The sequence below is a fragment of the Bufo bufo genome, chromosome 4 (genome assembly GCF_905171765.1).
Source record: "Bufo bufo chromosome 4, aBufBuf1.1, whole genome shotgun sequence".
Taxonomy (NCBI): Eukaryota; Metazoa; Chordata; class Amphibia; order Anura; family Bufonidae; genus Bufo; species Bufo bufo.
The window spans coordinates 15,740,314-15,767,721 of record NC_053392.1 but is presented as its reverse complement, the minus strand read 5'-3'; the positions used below and the strand labels follow the sequence as shown (position 1 = coordinate 15,767,721).

Genomic DNA, 27,408 nt, shown 5'->3' with positions numbered 1-27,408 from the left:
ATTCTCCCGTCCTGTGATCGGTAGATTCTCCTGTCCTGTGATCGGTAGATTCTCCTGTCCTGTGATCGGTAGATTCTCCTGTCCTGTGATCGGTAGATTCTCCTGTCCTGTGATTGGCAGATTCTCCGGTCCTGTGATTGGCAGATTCTCCGGTCCTGTGATCGGTAGATTCTCCGGTCCTGTGATCGGTAGATTCTCCGGTCCTGTGATTGGCAGATTATTCGGTCCTTTGATTACAAGAGTAAATAAGACGAATCTTTTTCTGACCACGTGACCACCGGCGAACCGAAAACTGCAGAAAATACCGACCACTGCCTAATAAAGCGGCTGCTGTTCCTCCGCCCGCCACTAGAGGTCTCCGCTCCACAGCCAGAGTGCGGCCAGTGTGTACAGTTACCATGGAGACGGCAAATCGTGGAGAAGGCAGAGAGCGACCGGAGCCAGAGCAGAGTAGTCGAGCACCGAGCACCGACAGCCGTGTACTGATCCTGAGCTCTAGTATCCGTTATACTCCAGTCACTGCCACAGCCGCAAACTGTACTGCAGGTATTTCATGTCTATACTCCAGTCACTTCCAGAGCTGCAGTCTCGATCATATCTGCACATTGTGTCTATACTCCAGTCACTACCAGAGCTGCAGTCACTGTAATACATTTACATTGTGTCTATACTCCAGTCACTACCAGAGCTGCAGTCACTGTAATACATTTACATTGTGTCTATACTCCAGTCACTACCAGAGCTGCAGTCACTGTAATACATTTACATTGTGTCTATACTCCAGTCACTTCCAGAGCTGCAGTCACTGTAATACATTTACATTGTGTCTATACTCCAGTCACTTCCAGAGCTGCAGTTTCTATCATACAGTTACATCGTGTCTATACTCCAATCACTACCAGAGCTGCAGTCTCTATCATACATTTACATCGTGACTATACTCCAGTCACTACCAGAGCTGCAATCTCTATCATACATTTACATTGTGTCTATACTCCAGTCACTACCAGAGCTGCAGTCTCTATCATACATTTACATCGTGTCTATACTCCAATCACTACCAGAGCTGCAGTCTCTATCATACATTTACATCGTGACTATACTCCAGTCACTACCAGAGCTGCAATCTCTATCATACATTTACATTGTGTCTATACTCCAGTCACTACCAGAGCTGCAGTCACTATAATACATTTACATTGTGTCTATACTCCAGTCACTACCAGAGCTGCAGTCTCTATCATACATTTTCTTCGTGTCTATACTCCAGTCACTTCCAGAGCTGCAGTCACTATAATACTTTTACATCATGTCTATACTCCAGTCACTACCAGAGCTGCAGTCACTATAATACATTTACATCGTGTCTATACTCCAGTCACTACCAGAGCTGCAGTCACTATAATACATTTACATCGTGTCTATACTCCAATCACTACCAGAGCTGCAGTCTCTATCATACATTTACATCGTGTCTATACTCCAGTCACTACCAGAGCTGCAGTCACTATCATACATTTACATTGTGTCTATACTCCAATCACTACCAGAGCTGCAGTCTCTATCATACATTTACATCGTGACTATACTCCAGTCACTACCAGAGCTGCAGTCACTATCATACATTTACATTGTGTCTATACTCCAATCACTACCAGAGCTGCAGTCACTATCATACATTTACATCATGTCTATACTCCAGTCACTACCAGAGCTGCAGTCACTATCATACATTTACATTGTGTCTATACTCCAATCACTACCAGAGCTGCAGTCACTATCATACATTTACATCGTGACTATACTCCAGTCACTACCAGAGCTGCAGTCACTATCATACATTTACATCATGTCTATACTCCAGTCACTACCAGAGCTGCAGTCACTATAATACTTTTACATCATGTCTATACTCCAGTCACTACCAGAGCTGCAGTCACTATAATACATTTACATCGTGTCTATACTCCAGTCACTACCAGAGCTGCAGTCACTATGATACATTTACATTGTGTCTATACTCCAATCACTACCAGAGCTGCAGTCTCTATCATACATTTACATCGTGTCTATACTCCAGTCACTACCAGAGCTGCAGTCACTATCATACATTTACATCGTGACTATACTCCAGTCACTACCAGAGCTGCAGTCACTATCATACATTTACATCGTGTCTATACTCCAGTCACTTCCAGAGCTGCAGTCACTGTAATACTTTTACATTGTGTCTATACTCCAGTCACTTCCAGAGCTGCAGTCACTATAATACTTTTACATCATGTCTATACTCCAGTCACTACCAGAGCTGCAGTCACTATAATACATTTACATCGTGTCTATACTCCAGTCACTACCAGAGCTGCAGTCACTATGATACATTTACATTGTGTCTATACTCCAATCACTACCAGAGCTGCAGTCTCTATCATACATTTACATCGTGTCTATACTCCAGTCACTACCAGAGCTGCAGTCACTATCATACATTTACATCGTGACTATACTCCAGTCACTACCAGAGCTGCAGTCACTATCATACATTTACATCGTGTCTATACTCCAGTCACTTCCAGAGCTGCAGTCACTGTAATACTTTTACATTGTGTCTATACTCCAGTCACTTCCAGAGCTGCAGTCACTATCATACATTTACATCGTGTCTATACTCCAGTCACCTCCAGAGCTGCAGTCACTGTAATACTTTTACATTGTGTCTATACTCCAGTCACTTCCAGAGCTGCAGTCACTATAATACTTTTACATCATGTCTATACTCCAGTCACTACCAGAGCTGCAGTCACTATAATACATTTACATCGTGTCTATACTCCAGTCACTACCAGAGCTGCAGTCACTATGATACATTTACATTGTGTCTATACTCCAATCACTACCAGAGCTGCAGTCACTATCATACATTTACATCATGTCTATACTCCAGTCACTACCAGAGCTGCAGTCACTATCATACATTTACATTGTGTCTATACTCCAATCACTACCAGAGCTGCAGTCACTATAATACTTTTACATCGTGTCTATACTCCAGTCACCTCCAGAGCTGCAGTCACTATAATACATTTACATCGTGTCTATACTCCAGTCACTTCCACAGCTGCAGTCTCTATCATACATTTACATCGTGTCTATACTCCAGTCACCTCCAGAGCTGCAGTCACTATAATACTTTTACATCGTGTCTATACTCCAATCACTACCAGAGCTGCAGTCTCTATCATACATTTACATCGTGACTATACTCCAGTCACTACCAGAGCTGCAGTCACTATAATACATTTACATCGTGTCTATACTCCAGTCACTACCAGAGCTGCAGTCACTATCATACATTTACATCGTGACTATACTCCAGTCACTACCAGAGCTGCAGTCACTATCATACATTTACATCGTGACTATACTCCAGTCACTACCAGAGCTGCAGTCACTATAATACGTTTACATCGTGTCTATACTCCAATCACTACCAGAGCTGCAGTCACTATAATACATTTACATCGTGTCTATACTCCAGTCACTACCAGAGCTGCAGTCTCTATCATACATTTACATCGTGTCTATACTCCAGTCACTTCCACAGCTGCAGTCACTATCATACATTTACATTGTGTCTATACTCCAGTCACCTCCAGAGCTGCAGTCACTATAATACTTTTACATCGTGTCTATACTCCAATCACTACCAGAGCTGCAGTCTCTATCATACATTTACATCGTGACTATACTCCAGTCACTACCAGAGCTGCAGTCACTATGATACATTTACATCATGTCTATACTCCAGTCACTTCCAGAGCTGCAGTCACTATAATACATTTACATCGTGTCTATACTCCAATCACTACCAGAGCTGCAGTCACTATCATACATTTACATCGTGACTATACTCCAGTCACTACCAGAGCTGCAGTCACTATAATACGTTTACATCGTGTCTATACTCCAATCACTACCAGAGCTGCAGTCACTATAATACATTTACATCGTGTCTATACTCCAGTCACTACCAGAGCTGCAGTCTCTATCATACATTTACATCGTGTCTATACTCCAGTCACTTCCACAGCTGCAGTCTCTATCATACATTTACATCGTGTCTATACTCCAGTCACCTCCAGAGCTGCAGTCACTATAATACTTTTACATCGTGTCTATACTCCAATCACTACCAGAGCTGCAGTCTCTATCATACATTTACATCGTGACTATACTCCAGTCACTACCAGAGCTGCAGTCACTATAATACATTTACATCGTGACTATACTCCAGTCACTACCAGAGCTGCAGTCACTATAATACATTTACATCGTGTCTATACTCCAGTCACTACCAGAGCTGCAGTCACTATCATACATTTACATCGTGACTATACTCCAGTCACTACCAGAGCTGCAGTCACTATCATACATTTACATCGTGACTATACTCCAGTCACTACCAGAGCTGCAGTCACTATAATACGTTTACATCGTGTCTATACTCCAATCACTACCAGAGCTGCAGTCACTATAATACATTTACATCGTGTCTATACTCCAGTCACTACCAGAGCTGCAGTCTCTATCATACATTTACATCGTGTCTATACTCCAGTCACTTCCACAGCTGCAGTCACTATCATACATTTACATTGTGTCTATACTCCAGTCACCTCCAGAGCTGCAGTCACTATAATACTTTTACATCGTGTCTATACTCCAATCACTACCAGAGCTGCAGTCTCTATCATACATTTACATCGTGACTATACTCCAGTCACTACCAGAGCTGCAGTCACTATGATACATTTACATCATGTCTATACTCCAGTCACTTCCAGAGCTGCAGTCACTATAATACATTTACATCGTGTCTATACTCCAATCACTACCAGAGCTGCAGTCACTATCATACATTTACATCGTGACTATACTCCAGTCACTACCAGAGCTGCAGTCACTATCATACATTTACATCGTGACTATACTCCAGTCACTACCAGAGCTGCAGTCACTATAATACGTTTACATCGTGTCTATACTCCAATCACTACCAGAGCTGCAGTCACTATAATACATTTACATCGTGTCTATACTCCAGTCACTACCAGAGCTGCAGTCTCTATCATACATTTACATCGTGTCTATACTCCAGTCACTTCCACAGCTGCAGTCTCTATCATACATTTACATCGTGTCTATACTCCAGTCACCTCCAGAGCTGCAGTCACTATAATACTTTTACATCGTGTCTATACTCCAATCACTACCAGAGCTGCAGTCTCTATCATACATTTACATCGTGACTATACTCCAGTCACTACCAGAGCTGCAGTCACTATAATACATTTACATCGTGTCTATACTCCAGTCACTACCAGAGCTGCAGTCACTATCATACATTTACATCGTGACTATACTCCAGTCACTACCAGAGCTGCAGTCACTATCATACATTTACATCGTGACTATACTCCAGTCACTACCAGAGCTGCAGTCACTATAATACGTTTACATCGTGTCTATACTCCAATCACTACCAGAGCTGCAGTCACTATAATACATTTACATCGTGTCTATACTCCAGTCACTACCAGAGCTGCAGTCTCTATCATACATTTACATCGTGTCTATACTCCAGTCACTTCCACAGCTGCAGTCACTATCATACATTTACATTGTGTCTATACTCCAGTCACCTCCAGAGCTGCAGTCACTATAATACTTTTACATCGTGTCTATACTCCAGTCACTACCAGAGCTGCAGTCTCTATCATACATTTACATCGTGACTATACTCCAGTCACTACCAGAGCTGCAGTCACTATGATACATTTACATCGTGTCTATACTCCAGTCACTACCAGAGCTGCAGTCTCTATCATACATTTACATCATGTCTATACTCCAGTCACTACCAGAGCTGCAGTCACTATAATACATTTACATCATGTCTATACTCCAATCACTACCAGAGCTGCAGTCACTATCATACAGTTACATCGTGTCTATACTCCAGTCACTTCCAGAGCTGCAGTCACTGTAATACTTTTACATCGTGTCTATACTCCAGTCACTTCCAGAGCTGCAGTCACTGTAATACATTTACATCGTGTCTATACTCCAGTCACGTCCAGAGCTGCAGTCACTATCATACATTTACATCGTGTCTATACTCCAGTCACTTCCAGAGCTGCAGTCACTATCATACATTTACATTGTGTCTATACTCCAGTCACGTCCAGAGCTGCAGTCACTATCATACATTTACATCGTGTCTATACTCCAGTCACTTCCAGAGCTGCAGTCACTGTAATACTTTTACATCGTGTCTATACTCCAGTCACTACCAGAGCTGCAGTCTCTATCATACATTTACATTGTGTCTATACTCCAGTCACTACCAGAGCTGCAGTCACTATCATACATTTACATCATGTCTATACTCCAGTCACTTCCAGAGCTGCAGTTTCTATCATACATTTACATTGTGTCTATACTCCAGTCACTTCCAGAGCTGCAGTCACTGTAATACTTTTACATCGTGTCTATACTCCAGTCACTATCAGAGCTGCAGTCACTATCATACATTTACATCATGTCTAAACTCCAATCACTACCAGAGCTGCAGTCACTATCATACATTTACATCGTGACTATACTCCATTCACTACCAGAGCTGCAGTCACTATCATACAGTTACATTGTGTCTATACTCCAGTCACTTCCAGAGCTGCAGTCACTGTAATACTTTTACATCGTGTCTATACTCCAGTCACTTCCAGAGCTGCAGTCACTGTAATACTTTTACATCGTGTCTATACTCCAGTCACTTCCAGAGCTGCAGTCACTGTAATACTTTTACATCGTGTCTATACTCCAGTCACTTCCAGAGCTGCAGTCTCTATCATACATTTACATTGTGTCTATACTCCAGTCACGTCCAGAGCTGCAGTCACTATCATACATTTACATTGTGTCTATACTCCAATCACTACCAGAGCTGCAGTCTCTATCATACATTTACATCGTGACTATACTCCAGTCACTTCCAGAGCTGCAGTCTCTATCATACATTTTCATCGTGTCTATACTCCAGTCACCTCCAGAGCTGCCGTCACTATCATACATTTACATCGTGTCTATACTCCAATCACTACCAGAGCTGCAGTCACTATCATACAGTTACATTGTGTCTATACTCCAGTCACTTCCAGAGCTGCAGTCACTGTAATACTTTTACATCGTGTCTATACTCCAGTCACTTCCAGAGCTGCAGTCACTGTAATACTTTTACATCGTGTCTATACTCCAGTCACTTCCAGAGCTGCAGTCACTGTAATACTTTTACATCGTGTCTATACTCCAATCACTACCAGAGCTGCTGTCACTATCATACAGTTACATCGTGTCTATACTCCATTCACTACCAGAGCTGCAGTCTCTATCATACATTTACATCGTGTCTATACTCCAGTCACTACCAGAGCTGCAATCTCTATCATACTTTTACATCGTGTCTATACTCCAGTCACTACCAGAGCTGCAGTCTCTATCATACATTTACATTGTGTCTATACTCCAGTCACTACCACAGCTGCAGTCTCTATCATACATTTACATCGTGTCTATACTCTAGTCACTACCAGAGCTGCAGTCACTATAATACTTTTACATCGTGTCCATACTCCAGTCACTACCACAGCTGCAGTCTCTATCATACATTTACATTGTGTCTATACTCCAGTCACGATCATACATTTACATCGTGTTTATACTCCAGTCACTTCCAGAGCTGCAGTTATTATATCAGGATGATGGCACGGTTGTAGGTGCTGATATCTCACCTCAGTCCTGTCTTTCATCTTTACAGATGCCACCTAAGAAGAAGTCTCCAGGAACGGTGCCCCGCTCGCCCGGAGGTGCGGCCTCGGTGCAGGCTGAGGAGGGATCTGAGGAGAAGGAGGTGGTGGTGAGCGAACAGGAGGCCCAGCTGCAGGATGAACACAACCAGCTGGTGGCCGAGCAGGAGGGACTGAGACTACGGCTGGAGCAGCTACGGAGGGAGAATGAGTTCCTTCAAGAAGAGTCGGAGAGGGTGCGGGTGGAGAGCCAGGAGTACCTGCTGTACATGAGCAAGAGGAGCCAGCGACGCCAGGACGTCATCATTAGCCTGAACGACCAGAACCAGCGCGAGCTGCAGAACATCCAGCACCAGAAACAAGAACTCGAGTCCAAATTCTCTGCTGAAGAAAAGAATCTGAGGGACCTCCTTCTCCGGAGAGAAGCCGAACTCGCCAACCTGAGGAAGAAGCTGGAAGAACTGGAACCCACTAGAGATCTTCAGAAGGAGCAGGTCTCCCTCATCAAACGTCTGGAGGATGAAGTCATGGCCCAACGGGGGAAGCACGCCGAGGCCATGCTGAGGGTGAAGAGCGCCTTCCTGCGTGAAAAGACCCAGTGTCAACAGAACTCTAAGGAGCAGCTCAGCCAACTGAGCCAGAAGGCCCAGGAGGAGGCCAAGAAGGCTCTTCAGGAGGTAAGCACCAAGGTCAAGGAGGAAAACCAGAGCCTGAGACAAGAGCTGCTTGATCTCATCCATCAATACCGACTCCTGCAAGTCCAGAAGAATAGGCTTGAAGAAAAGAACAAGGAGTTGCTGAGGGAGCAGCAATGCCGAGACGAGGTGGGGAACATTCAGAGAAAGCTAAAGATGGCGGCCATCCTCCCAACTCCTTGAAAACTTTCATGAAGTGAGAGGATTTGCTTCCCTGACTACCAGTCTAGAATATCTACATGAGGAACACCTCCTAGATACATCGTATCATGAGGATTCCCACCAGCCATATTGGTTCATTTGGCCAGGAACTTGGTCATCAGTAGAAAAGTCTCTGTATGTATCTAATCACATGAGGCTCATTGTCAACCCTCCCTTGGTTAGTCCTCCACAGTCACTGCACTCACCCCTCTCCCTGTGTGGAGATATACTTGAGGGAACCTATGTCTGTAGGTGCAGAGTTCAGGGCTGCGTACTGTCTACGGTCAACTGTGCCATAACCAGGAATGCCCATGTCATAATCATCTCATGAACACATATACAGGCCTCATAGAGGACTATTCACTCGTGTGTTGACTCAAACCACCGGACCCTTCGTTGCAATCATCTTAGTGACCCACTACGAAAATCAGGAGGAGCAAATCTCCATGGACAGGAGAAACTCTGCTCCGGCCATGATGTGACTACTTATGGGACTGGACGCAACGATCACCGAGGTCGCTGACAATCATCAGCAACTGTTGGTCGCATGTGACTGTAGGACTACCACAACCTCAGTGCTTTCCTATGAGGTCCATCCTGTGACCAGCTCATATCTCCAGGTGTTGACACCTGAGGAACATTTTTAACACTCAAACCCTCAATGGCCACATCTCCAAACTAACTCCATCCTCATATGAGTGGCTGATGGCTAAACCTGTCAGGTGATAAGAGATGAAAAGTGTCACGCAGCGCCCCTTGTGGTTATAATTCAGTGAAAAATCAATAGTCAGACCCTCGAGAGCAGAGGACATGTTTATTTAGCAAAATACACTTCACAGGTCACTTACACGGTCTTCATCTCTGTGTCCTTGATGCCCCAGTGTACCACATGTCTCAGCACATGGCTGCTTCTACCAGAGGACAATACTGTATATGCTTTATACGGTCACCACCCAGAGACTCATCACCGCCCACTGTGTCCGCTCGTCCCACACATCCATACACGTTCGTGTTGTGGCGGCAGATCCCACCCACCAGTTGTGCTTTGTCCATGTTTCATCTGTAATTATCTTTCCCCCACCTCTACACTGTAACCCCCAGATTTGTCAAATTGAAATAAAGGTTCTTCTGATGGTCTTCAGCTATGAGCGTTGTCGGCTCGGCTCTACTGTATCCTGTGTCTCACCACTTGGACAGAGTCAGTAGAGATGGCTCTCACTGGTGTTCCATGGCGGATGTCAGCTGCGTAGTATCTTGGACTGTGAATATTTCTGTAGGTTTGGATGCAGAGAAGGTTGAGGGAGAATGGAGGCAGAGGAATCTGAGGATAAACTTGACTCCTTTGAACAGTTCCTCCCTGAATTTAGTGATGGTGAGGGAGTAGATACAGACATTACTGAACGAGCTGAAGACAATCAGCATGTTACACACCATCCTCACCACGTTGACAGGATGGTAGAAGTCATAGCGGTTTACCGGTGGATACGTGAACCGTTCCAAAATTTTGACAACCATTTTAGGCAGCCAGTGGACCAGAAATGAAATAGAAATCATTGCAAGGAGAGTCACAGACTTTCTCCTCCTTGCCACCTCCTGATCTTCTGACTGCTTTCCAGTGGATGACCCCTTGAGGCCTTGTCGAAGTCTGGTGGCCATATTGATGTGCCAGACAGTCAAGCCATTGGTTAGCAGTAACGATACAAGTGGAAAGACTATCCAAACGGTGGTCTGGATGTGGTCATAGACCGACAAGAAGGGTATCGAACTCAGGTTGCGATTTAAAGAACAAATGTGAAAGAGAGCCCCATCTGGTGTGGTGGTCCGGACTGGTACATACATCCAGAAGGTCGGCATGGCCACAAAGAATGCACATACACATACAAAAAGGATGACCCACCGAGTAACTGAGGGCTTACAGAACCTGAGCTTTAGCTTCATACAACATATGATGATATAACGGTCAACAGAGAAGGCCACAGTGAGCCACGTGAGGGAGTACACACAAGTGAAGTAGATCCAATTACTGACACCACAGGAGGGCTCAGGCCACCAAAGGGTGATGTCCACATAGAAGTAGAAGATATCCCGGAAGACAGTCACCACAAGGATGAGTAGGAAATTAGCCACAGCTAAGGCCACCAAATAGTAGACAATGGATTTGGACATGTCCAGGTTTCCCTTCCACAGTACGGCCATGGTCACCAGGCTGGCTGCAACAAGAGAAACTCAAATCAGCCGAATAAAGAACTAAATAAATAACATTCTAAACTTAAAGATCAGACTGCTATATGTGGTCAAAGTGGCGCCTGTAATATATAGTGCAGGCGCCATTTTGTGCTGCAAAAATACAGCGCTCTAGATTTTTTAAAATTGAAGCGCAATTTCTGTAACTTACCCCTAAGTCACTTATACGTTTTGTCACATTTTTAAGTTGAGAATTTTGTATGGCCCCCGAACGATGTTACAAATATCAACTGGCCCTTAGCAGCAAAAAAAAAGGTTTCCCACCCACGCTTTACAAGGTCGTCTAAAGACCTGAGAGATCTCCATGACTCCAAACATCTGCTCATCCTTGTGCCCCTGATCAATGATCAACGTTGTTCTCTTGAAGTATCATGTCCAAAGAAGTCTCATAACTCCCATCATGGTATGTTCTACACAGTCCACCAAGCAATGTGACCTGTAGAGTTCAAAAACCGGGTGTGCAATAAACAGGATAATAAAAGTGGAGACAAAGGTGGGGACATCAAGCTGGAGAAGAAGAAGAAGAAGAAGAAGAAGAAGTGAAGGTGGAGAGGTGAAGCTTGGATAGGTGAGGGAGAAAAGATGAAGATGGAGGGGTAAAGGGAGGGAGATAGCGGCGGAGACGTGAAGTGGGGGAGATGAAGATGGAGAAGTGAATGTGAGAAATGAAGGCTACATGTGAGAGGTGAAGGTGGAAAAGTGAATATGACTTGGGTATTCTGGTTGTGTACTGCTGGTTAGCTTGCTTCTAATGTCAGGCAGCAGCTGCAAAAGCAAGTAGGATTTTAGGATAAAAAAATAAAAAACCTAAAAACCTGTGATCCCAATGTATTATCACCCCTTTATAAATCCCTTGTGAAGCCACACGTGGTCAGTACAAAGAACGGGGACATAATGTGTCCATTCCAAGGACTTCACAAAGGATCAGGGACATTCATTATGTGAGGAGACATCAGTATGGGAAAGGATTCTTTACAGGTAGAGCAGTCACACTATGGAATGTCCGGCCTCAAGAGGTACTGATGGTGGACACTATGTCAGCATTAAACAGGGCCGGACCCTTATCTAATGACAAACAGCATTAGGGTTATAATTGCGCTGATAATTGATCTGAGAAAGATTGAAGTATTTTCAACCTGTGTAACTATGTAATGTGAGAAGTGAAGGTGTAGAGGTCAGTGTGGAGAGGTGAAGGCGTAGAGGTCAGTGTGGAGAGGTGAAGAGGTAGAGGTCAGTGTGGAGAGGTCAGTGTGGAGAGGTGAAGGTGTAGAGGTCAGTGTGGAGAGGTGAAGGCGTAGAGGTCAGTGTGGAGAGGTGAAGGCGTAGAGGTCAGTGTGGAGAGGTGAAGGCGTAGAGGTCAGTGTGGAGAGGTGAAGGCGTAGAGGTCAGTGTGGAGAGGTGAAGGCGTAGAGGTCAGTGTGGAGAGGTGAAGGCGTAGAGGTCAGTGTGGAGAGGTGAAGGCGTAGAGGTCAGTGTGGAGAGGTGAAGGCGTAGAGGTCAGTGTGGAGAGGTGAAGGCGTAGAGGTCAGTGTGGAGAGGTGAAGGCGTAGAGGTCAGTGTGGAGAGGTGAAGGCGTAGAGGTCAGTGTGGAGAGGTGAAGGCGTAGAGGTCAGTGTGGAGAGGTGAAGGCGTAGAGGTCAGTGTGGAGAGGTGAAGGCGTAGAGGTCAGTGTGGAGAGGTGAAGGCGTAGAGGTCAGTGTGGAGAGGTGAAGGCGTAGAGGTCAGTGTGGAGAGGTGAAGGCGTAGAGGTCAGTGTGGAGAGGTGAAGGCGTAGAGGTCAGTGTGGAGAGGTGAAGGCGTAGAGGTCAGTGTGGAGAGGTGAAGGCGTAGAGGCCAATGTGGAGAGGTGAAGGCGTAGAGGTCAGTGTGGAGAGGTGAAGGCGTAGAGGTCAGTGTGGAGAGGTGAAGGCGTAGAGGTCAGTGTGGAGAGGTGAAGGCGTAGAGGTCAGTGTGGAGAGGTGAAGGCGTAGAGGCTAATGTGGAGAGGTGAAGGTGTAGAGGTCAGTGTGGAGAGGTGAAGGTGTAGAGGTCAGTGTGGAGAGGTGAAGGCGTAGAGGTCAGTGTGGAGAGGTGAAGGCGTAGAGATCAGTGTGGAGAGGTGAAGGCGTAGAGGTCAGTGTGGAGAGGTGAAGGCGTAGAGGTCAGTGTGGAGAGGTGAAGGCGTAGAGGCTAATGTGGAGAGGTGAAGGCGTAGAGGCTAATGTGGAGAGGTGAAGGCGTAGAGGCTAATGTGGAGAGGTGAAGGCGTAGAGGCTAATGTGGAGAGGTGAAGGCGTAGAGGCTAATGTGGAGAGGTGAAGGCGTAGAGGCTAATGTGGAGAGGTGAAGGCGTAGAGGCTAATGTGGAGAGGTGAAGGCGTGGAGGCCAATGTGGAGAGGTGAAGGCGTAGAGGCCAATGTGGAGAGGTGAAGGCGTAGAGGCCAATGTGGAGAGGTGAAGGCGTAGAGGCCAATGTGGAGAGGTGAAGGCGTAGAGGCTAATGTGGAGAGGTGAAGGCGTAGAGGCTAATGTGGAGAGGTGAAGGCGTAGAGGCTAATGTGGAGAGGTGAAGGCGTAGAGGCTAATGTGGAGAGGTGAAGGCGTGGAGGCCAATGTGGAGAGGTGAAGGCGTGGAGGCCAATGTGGAGAGGTGAAGGCGTAGAGGCCAATGTGGAGAGGTGAAGACGTAGAGGCCAATGTGGAGAGGTGAAGGCGTAGAGGCCAATGTGGAGAGGTGAAGGCGTAGAGGCTAATGTGGAGAGGTGAAGGCGTAGAGGCTAATGTGGAGAGGTGAAGGCGTAGAGGGTAATGTGGAGAGGTGAAGGTGTAGAGGCTAATGTGGAGAGGTGAAGGCGTAGAGGTTGGATTCCTTGGGCTCCCCACCACTGATCTGCTTTCTTATACAGCTGAGGCAGGGATCGGCGACCTCCGACACTGAATCGGTTCTGAAACTACAACTCCCAGAATTCTCCTTTCACTTCAGTTACAAGAACAGCCGAACAAGTGTGCATGCTGGGAGTTGTAGTTTCACAGCAGCTGGAGTGTGGAAGGTTGCTGACAGCAGTAAGATATCAAGCCCTGGCTGAGACTTCCACGGCTGCAGCCCCCGTGTTGAGGTCCTAGTGCCCCCGATTCCCATCAGTAACTGACACTCCGCAGTCAGACAAGACTGTTCTTGTACAGTAATTGTGTCGGTGCCTCCAGCGGGGGCTCTGTGCACTGCTGTAATGGAGGCATCACACGAGGGTCCTCCAGGTAATTCTACACATCTGCCTAACATCCGCTCACCAGGGAGCAAGCTGCACACTGTTACCAGGAACATGGGCGTCCCCAGAAGAGTCCGTGCTAGGGGGAGGGGGGCCTGCTGAAACTTGTAGTACCCTACATACACCTTTCATGCTCGTAAGGAGATACTGGTGAACACTTTCCTCTGGACTTGACAAATCAATCTTAACGTTCATGAAAATTTAAATAAAAGTTGTATCTGCTGCTCTAGTCATAACAGAAGACACGGAAAGACCTCGTCAGCTGCACTCTCTGAATCCACTTCTGGCTTGGTCTTCAAAAACTGCACAAAACAACCTGAGACTCGATAACCGGATCTGACAACAGAGTAAAGTCTTGAGGGACAGAGGAGAAAAGTCTGTAGTCAGAACATTAGAGCATTGGTCACCAAACTGCTTCATTATTCTCAGCTGCACGTCCTCTAATAATAATAATATGTATTTATATAGCGCCACCATAATCCGCAGCGCTTTACAAATTCATACGGTTCATGTACAAAACAAAAGTAACTGGCTAACATACAACTGAAGCACTAGGAGTCAAGGCCCTGCTCGCAAGAGCTTACAATCTATGAGGAATTAGGAGTGACACATAAGGTAGTTGGTTGCGATAAGTAGGATTCGAGACATTATTGAACTGACAGGAGCGGTGCTGGACGATCTGCTTTGGGTTTGGGACTACTAGAGGATCGAGTTCAGGCCAGAGGAGTTGGTGGGGGAGAGGCTTAGTCGGGGAAAAGTCATTTTAGGTAGTTTGGTAGGTAAGTGGAGAAGTTGTGAATTGACCTAATATTCCGGGGAAGAGTATTCCAGAGAGTAGGTGCAGCTCAAGAGAAGTCTTGAAGACGGGAGTGAGAGGTACGAATTATGGAGGTTATTAATCTTAGGTCGCTAACAGAACGGAGAGCACGAGTAGGGTGGTAGATGGAGGTGAGGAGGAGATGTATGGAGGTGCAGCACTGTGGAGAGCAGGAGTAGGGTGGTAGATGGAGATGAGGGAGGAGATGTATGAAGATGCAGCACTGTGAAGAGCAGGAGTAGGGTGGTAGATGGAGATGAGGGAGGAGATGTATGGAGGTGAAGCACTGTGGAGAGCACGAGTAGGGTGGTAGATGGAGATGAGGGAGGAAATGTATGAAGGTGCAGCACTGTGAAGAGCAGGAGTAGGGTGGTAGATGGAGATGAGATGTATGGAGGTGCAGCACTGTGGAGAGCACGAGTAGGGTGGTAGATGGAGATGAGGGAGGAGATGTATGAAGGTGCAGCACTGTGGACAGCACGAGTAGGGTGGTAGATGGAGATGAGGGAGGAGATGTATGAAGGTGCAGCACTGTGGAGAGCACGAGTAGGGTGGTAGATGGAGATGAGGGAGGAAATGTATGAAGGTGCAGCACTGTGAAGAGCAGGAGTAGGGTGGTAGATGGAGATGAGATGTATGGAGGTGCAGCACTGTGGAGAGCACAAGTAGGGTGGTAGATGGAGATGAGGGAGGAGATGTATGGAGGTGCAGCACTGTGGAGAGCACAAGTAGGGTGGTAGATGGAGATGAGGGAGGAGATGTATGAAGGTGCAGCACTGTGGAGAGCACAAGTAGGGTGGTAGATGGAGATGAGGGAGGAGATGTATGGAGGTGCAGCACTGTGGAGAGCACAAGTAGGGTGGTAGATGGAGATGAGGGAGGAGATGTATGAAGGTGCAGCACTGTGGAGAGCAGGAGTAGGGTGGTAGATGGAGATGAGATGTATGGAGGTGCAGCACTGTGGAGAGCACGAGTAGTGTGGTAGATGGAGATGAGGAGGAGATGTATGGAGGTGCAGCACTGTGGAGAGCAGGAGTAGGGTGGTAGATGGAGATGAGGGAGGAGATGTATGGAGGTGCAGCACTGTGGAGAGCACGAGTAGGGTGGTAGATGGAGATGAGGGAGCAGATGTATGAAGGTGCAGCACTGTGGAGAGCAGGAGTAGGGTGGTAGATGGAGATGAGGGAGGAAATGTATGGAGGTGCAGCACTGTGGAGAGCTTTGTGGGGGAGAAGTTTGAACTGTATTCTGTGGTGGATGGGCATCCAGTGAAGTGACTGGCACATGGCTGGATGATAGCTATGACATAGTGGGAATAACTGAGACACGGCTGGATGATAGCTATGACAGTGGGAATAACTGAGACACGGCTGGAGGATAGCTATGACAGTGGGAATAACTGAGACATGGCTGGATGATAGCTATGACAGTGGGAATAACTGAGACATGGCTGGATGATAGTTATGACAGTGGGAATAACTGAGACATGGCTGGATGATAGTTATGACAGTGGGAATAACTGAGACATGGCTGGATGATAACTATGACAGTGGGAATAACTGAGACATGGCTGGATGATAGTTATGACAGTGGGAATAACTGAGACACGGCTGGAGGATAGCTATGACAGTGGGAATAACTGAGACATGGCTGGATGATAGCTATGACAGTGGGAATAACTGAGACATGGCTGGATGATAGCTATGACAGTGGGAATAACTGAGACATGGCTGGATGATAACTATGACAGTGGGAATAACTGAGACACGGCTGGATGATAGCTATGACAGTGGGAATAACTGAGACATGGCTGGATGATAGCTATGACAGTGGGAATAACTGAGACACGGCTGGATGATAGCTATGACAGTGGGAATAACTGAGACACGGCTGGATGATAGCTATGACAGTGGGAATAACTGAGACATGGCTGGATGATAGCTATGACAGTGGGAATAACTGAGACATGGCTGGATGATAGCTATGACAGTGGGAATAACTGAGACATGGCTGGATGATAGCTATGACAGTGGGAATAACTGAGACATGGCTGGATGATAGCTATGACAGTGGGAATAACTGAGACATGGCTGGATGATAGTTATGACAGTGGGAATAACTGAGACACGGCTGGATGATAGCTATGACAGTGGGAATAACTGAGACACGGCTGGATGATAGCTATGACAGTGGGAATAACTGAGACATGGCTGGATGATAACTATGACAGTGGGAATAACTGAGACATGGCTGGATGATAGCTATGACAGTGGGAATAACTGAGACATGGCTGGATGATAGCTATGACAGTGGGAATAACTGAGACATGGCTGGATGATAGCTATGACTGGGCAGTTAATGTACAAGGTTACAGTCTGTTTAGAAAGGATCGTCAAAACCGGAGAGGGGGAGGGGTTCTCCTTTATGTAAAGTCTTGTCTAAAGCCCACACAACGGGAAGATATAAGTGAGGGACATGAACATGTGGAGTCACTGTGGGGAGAGATACATGGAGCTAAAAACAACAATAAATTACTAATAGGAGTTTACTATAAACCACCTAATATACCGGAGTCCACAGAAAATCTACTACTAAACGAGATAGACGAGGCGGCAAATCATAATGAGGTGGTTATTATGGGCGACTTCAACTACCCAGATATAGACTGGGAAACTGAAACTTGTACATCTCATAAGGGAAACAGGATCTTGGCAATAACCAAAGACAATTACCTCTCCCAACTGGTTCAGGACCCGACTAGAGGGACGGCCATACTGGACTTAGTATTAACCAATAGACCTGACAGAACAACAGACGTGCAGGTCGGGGGACACCTGGGAAATAGTGACCATAAAGTAATAACCTTCCAATTATCATTCAAAGGAGCGTTTCTACAGGGAGGAACAAAAATACCAAACTTCAAAAAGCTACATTTAGCCAAGAGAGGCCATAGGCCAAACTAACTGGGACAAAGTCCTCAAAAATAAAAATACAGCCACAAAATGGGATATCTTTAAAAGCATCATAAAATCTCATTGTGAGAGGTACATACAGTATGGGAATAAAGGGTTAAGGAACAAAAAGAAACCAATGTGGATATATAGAACTGTAAAGAAAGCAATAAATGACAAAAAGAAAGCATATAAATCACTAAAACAGGAGGGTAGCACGGAAGCACTGAACAACTATAAGGAAAAAAACAGAACATGTAAAAAACAAATAAAAGCGGCCAAACTAGAGACCGAGAGATTAATTGCCAAAGAGAGTAAAACTAACCCTAAAATGTTCTTCAATTATATAAATGTTAAAAAGTATAAATCTGAAGGTGTCGGCCCTTTAAAGAGTAATGAGGGGGGAGTCGCAGAGAGCGACGAGGAGAAAGCAAAGCTGTTAAATATTTTTTTCTCCAATGTATTCACTGAGGAATATAAACTGTAAAAATAAATTCCCCATTAAAAGTGTCCTGTCTGACCCAGGAAGAAGTACAACAGCGACTTAAAAAGATTAAAATAGACAAATCACCAGGACCAGATGGCATACACCACCGTATCCTAAGGGAATTAAGTAATGTCATAGCCAGACCCTTATTTCTGATATTTAAGGACTCTATACTGATAAATGTGGTGCCAATATTCAAAAAGGGGCCAAAAACAGAGCCTGGAAACTATAGGCCGGTAAGTTTAACATCTGTTGTGGGTAAACTGTTTGAAGGTTTTCTGAGAGATGCTATCTTGGAGGATCTCAACGGAAATAAGGAAATAACGCCATATCAGCATGGCTTCGTGAGGGATCGGTCATGTCAAACTAATTTAATCAGTTTCTATGAGGAGGTAAGTTCTAGACTTGACAGCGGCGAATCAATGGATAACGTATATCTGGACTTCTCCAAAGCATTTGACACTGTACCACATAAAAGGTTAGTATATAAAATGAGAATGCTCGGACTGGGAGAAAACGTCTGTATGTGGGTAAGTAACTGGCTCAGTGATAGAAAACAGAGGGTGGTTATTAACGGTACATACTCAGATCGGGTCACTGTCACTAGTGGAGTACCTCAGGGGTCAGTATTGGGCCCTATTCTCTTCAATATATTTATTAATGATCTTGTAGAAGGCTTGCATAGTAAAGTATCAATTTTCACAGATGACACTAAACTGTGTAAAGTAATTAACACTGAAGAGGACAGTATACTGTATATATACTACAGAGGACATCATACTGTATATATATACTACAGAGGACAGTATACTGTATATATACTACAGAGGACAGTATACTGTATATACACTACAGAGGACAGTATACTGTATATATATACTACAGAGGACAGTATACTGTATATATACTACAGAGGACAGTATACTGTATATACACTACAGAGGACAGTATACTGTATATACACTACAGAGGACAGTATACTGTATATATATACTACAGAGGACAGTATACTGTATATATATACTACAGAGGACAGTATACTGTATATACACTACAGAGGACAGTATACCATATATATACTACAGAGGACAGTATACTGTATATATACTACAGAGGACAGTATACTGTATATATATACTACAGAGGACAGTATACTGTATATATACTACAGAGGACAGTGTACTGTATATATACACTACAGAGGACAGTATACTGTATATATATACTACAGAGGACAGTATACTGTATATATACTACAGAGGACAGTATACTGTATATATACTACAGAGGACAGTATACTGTATATATACTACAGAGGACAGTATACTGTATATATATACACTACAGAGGACAGTATACTGTATATATACTACAGAGGACAGTATACTGTATATATATACTACAGAGGACAGTATACTGTATATATATACTACAGAGGACAGTATACCATATATACTACAGAGGACAGTATACTGTATATATACTACAGAGGACAGTATACCATATATACTACAGAGGACAGTATACTGTATATATACTACAGAGGACAGTATACTGTATATATATACTACAGAGGACAGTATACTGTATATATATACTACAGAGGACAGTATACTGTATATATACTACAGAGGACAGTATACTGTATATATACTACAGAGGACAGTATACTGTATATATATACTACAGAGGACAGTATACTGTATATATATACTACAGAGGACAGTATACCATATATACTACAGAGGACAGTATACTGTATATATATACTACAGAGGACAGTATACTGTATATATACTACAGAGGACAGTATACTGTATATATACTACAGAGGACAGTATACTGTATACATACACTACAGAGGACAGTATACTGTATATATATACTACAGAGGACAGTATACTGTATATATATACTACAGAGGACAGTATACTGTATATATACTACAGAGGACAGTATACTGTATATATACTACAGAGGACAGTATACTGTATATATACTACAGAGGACAGTATACTGTATATATACTACAGAGGACAGTATACTGTATATATACTACAGAGGACAGTATACTGTATATATACTACAGAGGACAGTATACTGTATATATATACTACAGAGGACAGTATACTGTATATATATACTACAGAGGACAGTATACTGTATATATATACTACAGAGGACAGTATACTGTATATATACTACAGAGGACAGTATACTGTATATATATACTACAGAGGACAGTATACTGTATATATATACTACAGAGGACAGTATACTGTATATATATACTACAGAGGACAGTATACTGTATATATACTACAGAGGACAGTATACTGTATATATATACTACAGAGGACAGTATACTGTATATATATACTACAGAGGACAGTATACTGTATATATACTACAGAGGACAGTATACCATATATACTACAGAGGACAGTACACTGTATATATATATATATATATATATATACTACAGAGGACAGTATACTATATATATATATATATATATATACTACAGAGGACAGTATACCGTATATATACACTACAGAGGACAGTATACTGTATATATACTACAGAGGACAGTACACTGTATATATACTACAGAGGACAGTATACTATATACTACAGAGGACAGTATACTGTATATATATACTACAGAGGACAGTACACTGTATATATACTACAGGACAGTATACCATATATACTACAGAGGACAGTATACTGTATATATATATACTACAGAGGACAGTATACTGTATATATATATATATATACTACAGAGGACAGTATACCGTATATATACTACAGAGGACAGTATACTGTATATATATATACTACAGAGGACAGTATACTGTATATATATATACACTACAGAGGACAGTATACTGTATATATATATATATACTACAGAGGACAGTATACCGTATATATACACACTACAGAGGACAGTATACCATATATATACTACAGAGGACAGTACACTGTATATATATTACAGAGGACAGTACACTGTATATATATTACAGAGGACAGTATACCATATATACTACAGAGGACAGTATACTGTATATATACTACAGAGGACAGTATACCGTATATATACACTACAGAGGACAGTATACTGTATATACACTACAGAGGACAGTATAATGTATATATACTACAGAGGACAGTATACTGTATATACACTACAGAGGACAGTATACTGTATATATACACTACAGAGGACAGTATACTGTATATACACTACAGAGGACAGTATAATGTATATATACTACAGAGGACAGTATACTGTATATATACTACAGAGGACAGTATACTGTATATATACTACAGAGGAGAGTATACTGTATATATACTACAGAGGACAGTATACTGTATATATACACTACAGAGGACAGTATACTGTCTATATACTACAGAGGACAGTATACTGTATATATACTACAGAGGACAGTATACTGTGTATATATACACTACAGAGGACAGTATACTGTATATATACTACAGAGGACAGTATACTGTATATATACTACAGAGGACAGTATACTGTATATATATACTACAGAGGACAGTATACTGTATATATACTACAGAGGACAGTATACTGTATATATACTACAGAGGACAGTATACTGTATATATACTACAGAGGACAGTATACTGTATATATATACTACAGAGGACAGTATACTGTATATATACTACAGAGGACAGTATACTGTATATATACACTACAGAGGACAGTATACTGTATATATATACTACAGAGGACAGTATACTGTATATATACTACAGAGGACAGTATACTGTATATATACTACAGAGGACAGTATACTGTATATATACTACAGAGGACAGTATACTATATACTACAGAGGACAGTATACTGTATATTTACTACAGAGGACAATATACTGTATATATATATACTACAGAGGACAGTATACTGTATATATACTACAGAGGACAGTATACTGTATATATACACTACAGAGGACAGTATAATGTATATATACTACAGAGGACAGTATACTGTATATATACTACAGAGGACAGTATACTGTATATATACTACAGAGGACAGTATACTATATACTACAGAGGACAGTATACTGTATATATACTACAGAGGACAGTATACTGTATATATACTACAGAGGACAGTATACTGTATATATACTACAGAGGACAGTATACTATATACTACAGAGGACAGTATACTACTACAGAGGGATCTGGATAGATTGCAGGCTTGGGCAGATAAGGTTTAACACTGACAGATGTAAGGTTATGCACATGGGAAGGAATAATGCAAGTCACCCGTACATACTAAATGGTAAAACACTCGGTAACACTGACATGGAAAAGGACCTAGGAATTTTAATAAACAGCAAACTAAGGCCTCTTTCACACTTGCGTTGTCCGGATCCGGCGTGTACTCCATTTGCCGGAATTACACGCCGGATCCGGAAAAACGCAAGTGTACTGAAAGCATTTGAAGACGGATCCGTCTTCAAAATGCGTTCAGTGTTACTATGGCAGCCAGGACGCTATTAAAGTCCTGGTTGCCATAGTAGGAGCGGGGGAGCAGTATACTTACAGTCCGTGCGGCTCCCGGGCGCTCCAGAATGACGTCAGAGCGCCCCATGTGCATGGATGATGTGATCCATGCGAGCACGTGATCCATGCGCTTGGGGCGCCCTGACGTCACTCTGGAGCGCCCCGGGAGCCGCACAGACGGTAAGTATACTGCTCCCCCGCTCCCCACTACACTTTACCATGGCAAACAGGACTTTAGCGTCCCGGCAGCCATGGTAACCATTCAGAAAAAGCTAAATGTCGGCTCCGGCAATGCGCCGAAACGACGTTTAGCTTAAGGCCGGATCCGGATCAATGCCTTTCAATGGGCATTAATTCCGGATCCGGCCTTGCGGCAAGTGTTCAGGATTTTTGGCCGGAGCAAAAAGCGCAGCATGCTGCAGTATTTTCTCCGGCCAAAAAACGTTCCGGTCCTGAACTGAAGACATCCTGATGCATCCTGAACGGATTTCTCTCCATTCAGAATGCATTAGGATAAAACTGATCAGGATTCCTACGGCATAGAGCACCGACGACGGAACTCTATGCCGGAAGACAAGAACGCAGGTGTGAAAGAGCCCTAAGGCTACTTTCACACTAGCGTTTTTCTTTTCCGGCACTGAGTTCCGTCACAGGGGCTCTATACCGTAAAAGAACTGATCAGGCATATCCCCATGCATTCTGAATGGAGAGAAATCCGTTCAGGATGCATCAGGATGTCTTCAGTTCAGTCATTTTGACTGATCAGGCAAAAGAGAAAAAAAGTCTTATCTCCGGCGAAAAATTTTTTAAGACTTGCCAGAATGATCCGGCATTTTTCCCCATAGGAATGTATTAGTGCAGGAACCAGCATTCAAAATACCGTATCCGTCCTTCCGGCCTGCGCATGCGCAGACCGGTAAAAATGTGAAAAAAAGATACCAGACGGATCCGTGTGTCCGCATGACAAGCGGAGAGACGGATCCGTCCTTGCAATGCATTTGTGAGACGGATCCGCATCCGGATGCGTCTCACAAATTATTTAGGTCACATCCAGATCGGCGGATTTTTTTTTTTTTTTTATAAATAAAGGTGAAATATATCGAGTCAAATTTACCACTGCCGTGAAGTACAATGTCGCAGAACGGCTTGGATAAATAAAAGCGTTCCAAAGTTATTAGCACATAATGCCGCCTGGGCAGGAGGGTGAAAACTGGCCCAGGGTAGAAGGGGTTAATCACATCTGCACTTTTTGGGGTTGTTTTTGATCGATTTGTTTTTATTCAAAATTGATATTCAGAGTTACGTTTTATGGGCTAGATTGTTGGACATGACCCTACTCCATGTTATCGGAGGTGCACTCACCAAGAGGCATTAACCCCTGCAAGGCAGACAAGACCACACACACACAGCAAGTTTAGAAGCAATTCTTAAAATTTTTAAGAAAATTTCCAAAACCCACTTTTTAAGGACCAGTTCAGGTCTAAAGTCACTTTGCGAGGCTTACACAGTGGAAACCCCCCATAAATGACCCCATTGTAGAAACGACACCCCTCAAGTTACTCAAAACTGATTTTACAAACTTTGTTAACCCTTTAGGTGTTCCACAAGAATTAAAGGAAAATGGAGATTAAATTTCAAAATTTCACTTTTTTGGCAGGTTTTCCAATTGAATAATTTTTTTTCTTTAACACATCGAGGGTTAACAGCCAAACAAAACTCAATATTTATTACCCAGATTCTGCGGTTTACAGAAACACCCCACATGTGGTCATAAACTGCTGTATGGGCACACGGCAGGGCGCAGAAGAAAAGGAACGCCACGTGGTTTTTAGACACCATGTCCCATTTGAAGCCCCCTGATGCACCCTTACAGTAGAAACTCCCAAGAAGTGACCCCATTTTGGAAACTAGGGGATAAGGTGCCAGTTTTATTAGTACTATTTTGGGGTACATATGATTTTGAATTGCTCTATATTGAGTTTTTTGTGAGGCAAGGTAACCCAAAAATGTTTTGGCACAGTTTTTTATAACATTCATCTGACAGGGTAGATCATGTGCTATTTGTCTACTTTCTTTGTTTATTTCAGTTTTACATAATAAAGCATTTTTGAAAAAAAAAAATTATGGTTTTTATGTCTCCATTTTCTGAACGCCATATTTTTTTGCCAATTGTCTTGTGTAGGGGCTCATTTTTGCAGGAAGAGTTGACGTTTTATTGGTACCATTTTTGGGTGCATATGATTTTTTCGATCATTTATTATTAGACTTTATGGGGCAAGGTGACCAAAAAATTGGTTGTTTTAGCACAGTTTTTATTTATTTATTTTTACAGTGTTCACCTGAGGGGTTAGGTCATGTGATTTTTATACAGCAGGTCGTTACGGACACGGCAATACCTAATATGTATACTTTTTCTTATTTATTTAAGTTTTACACCAGAATACCATTTTTGAAACCAAAAAAATGATGTTTTATACGCACCAAACGCGAGTGTGAAAGTAGCCTTCGTTAGGGTCTCATTTTTTGCGGGATGAGGTGACGGTTTGATTGGTATTATTTTGGGGGGCATACGCCTTTTCGATTGCTTGGTGTTGCACTTTAGGTGATGTTAAGTGACAAAAAGATGGCTTTTTGGCACAGTTTTTATTTTATTTTTATTACGGTGTTCATGTGAGTGGTTAAGTCATGTGATAGTTTTATAGAGCTGGTTGTTACGGACGCGGCGATACCTAATTGGTCTACTTTTTTAAAAAATTTATTTCATTTTACCACAATAATAGCATTTTTGAAACAAAAAATTATGTTTTAATGCCTCCATGTTCTGAAAGCTCTAGTTTTGTTGTTTTTTTTAGCCATTTTCTCATGTAGGGGCTCATTTTATGTGGGATGAGGTGACGGTTTTATTGGTACCATTTTGTGGGACATATGCCTTTTTGATCAAATTTTTTTAAGGCTACTTTCACACTCACGTTTTGGGCAGATCCGTCATGGATCTGTAAAAACAGATCAGTTACAATAATATGACCACACGCATCCTTCATGAACGGATCCGTTTGTATTATCTGTAACATAGCCAAGACAGATCCGTCATGATCTCTATTGAAAGTCAATGGGAGACGGCAGATGCACGAGTCCATTCAGAGATAAACATCCACCCATAGGACGTTTATATGGGCGGTCAGGAAGTGGTTAAGTAGGAAAAGTTCATATTCACTAAGACTTGTCTCATTGGTTTGTGCATTAAAAAATTGCTGGACAAAAGTCGGATCTCCGTCTCTTTCAATGGAAAAAATTGCACAAGTTCGCCTCAAAATCAGACGGGAAAAATCCGCCTGGTCAGGAGTGGAGTAGAAATACTACCGTTTGTGCGCCTAAGGCCTCATGCACACGACTATGTATTTGGCGGTCCGCAAAAAATATGGATGACGTATTTTGCGGAATGAAGCAGCCGGCCCCTAATAGAACAGTCCTATCCTTGTCCGTAATGCGGACAATAATAGGACATGTTCTATTTTTTTGCGCAACGGAAATACGGACAAGCGGAAACGGAATGCCAACCGAGTAACTTCCGTTTTTTTTTGTGGACCTATTGAAATGAACGGTTCTGCATACAGTCCACAAAAAAACAAAAACGGAATGGATGCGGAAAGAAAATATGTTCATGTGCATGAGGCCTAATTCTGGCACAAAAAAAAAAAAACCCACCTACATAAACAGGTCATAAAAAAGTCTGAAAACCGTCTAAATTTGTCTAAAAACTCAAAATAGGCACAAAATCAGTTGTAATGAGACTTAAAAATGAGACTGTAAAACAGGCGAAGAGGCTACGGAAAATGAGCGCCGCCTCCGTCACATCACCCCAGGAACTCACCTGGCATCCCAAACACACACATGATGGGGTAGAAGAGCCTCTGCACCGTCCGGATCCAGGGCTCGTCCAGCATCTCGCTTCTTCCCCTCTCTATCAGCAGCAAAACTCCTATCCTCCGCGACTACTCCCCCTCCTGAGATAAGGTGGGCTGTGGTCTACTGCCCCTCACCCAGAACTGACCCCCTCCAGACACTATTAACCCCCTAATTCCTGCCCCTCTTACACTCTGCCTCCAGTTATTGCCCCCTGCACTGGAGGAGTATATGCTATGCTCATGGCTCCCTGGCAGCCCCCCACGCCTGACCCGGGTCTTTATAGATGCTCCTCATACCCCCCTGCACTGATTGGCGGCTGCACTGTGCGGTAAGTGTCCGCTGGGTAAAGTACTTATGTTCCATCACTTGGTGCGAGGACGCCTCCCCGGGGGTCTCATCCGCATACTGACAGTCATCGCACATC

General features: G+C 43.4%; 2 protein-coding genes across 2 annotated transcripts; one reads left to right on the top strand and one right to left on the bottom strand.

The window, feature by feature from the left end:
* Positions 1-431: 431 nt before the first annotated feature.
* CCDC166 (coiled-coil domain containing 166) lies at positions 432-9,892 on the top strand. Its single transcript, XM_040430938.1, has 2 exons — positions 432-546; positions 7,877-9,892. Exon 2 carries the CDS (start codon positions 7,877-7,879, stop codon positions 8,741-8,743), a length of 867 nt encoding a protein of 288 aa, XP_040286872.1. The 5' UTR covers positions 432-546; the 3' UTR covers positions 8,744-9,892.
* Positions 9,893-9,976: 84 nt separating this feature from the next.
* On the bottom strand, positions 9,977-27,080 carry LOC120997742 (probable G-protein coupled receptor 139). Its single transcript, XM_040428008.1, has 2 exons — positions 26,950-27,080; positions 9,977-10,971 (listed from the first exon to the last, which is right to left on the bottom strand). The coding sequence occupies exons 1-2, from the start codon at positions 27,020-27,022 to the stop codon at positions 9,977-9,979; spliced, it is 1,068 nt and encodes a 355-aa protein (XP_040283942.1). The 5' UTR covers positions 27,023-27,080.
* Between the last annotated feature and the right edge of the window lie 328 nt (positions 27,081-27,408).

What these genes read in the sequence shown, in the direction of transcription:
- CCDC166 (XM_040430938.1), top strand. Translation starts at nt 7,877, where the DNA reads ATGCCACCTAAGAAGAAGTCTCCAGGAACGGTGCCCCGCTCGCCCGGA.
- LOC120997742 (XM_040428008.1), bottom strand. Translation starts at nt 27,022, where the DNA reads ATGCTGGACGAGCCCTGGATCCGGACGGTGCAGAGGCTCTTCTACCCC. An exon ending in GTGTGTGTTTGGGATGCCAG is followed by an intron (nt 10,972 to 26,949) that starts GTGAGTTCCTGG and finishes CTCTTGTTGCAG; the next exon opens with CCAGCCTGGTGACCATGGCC.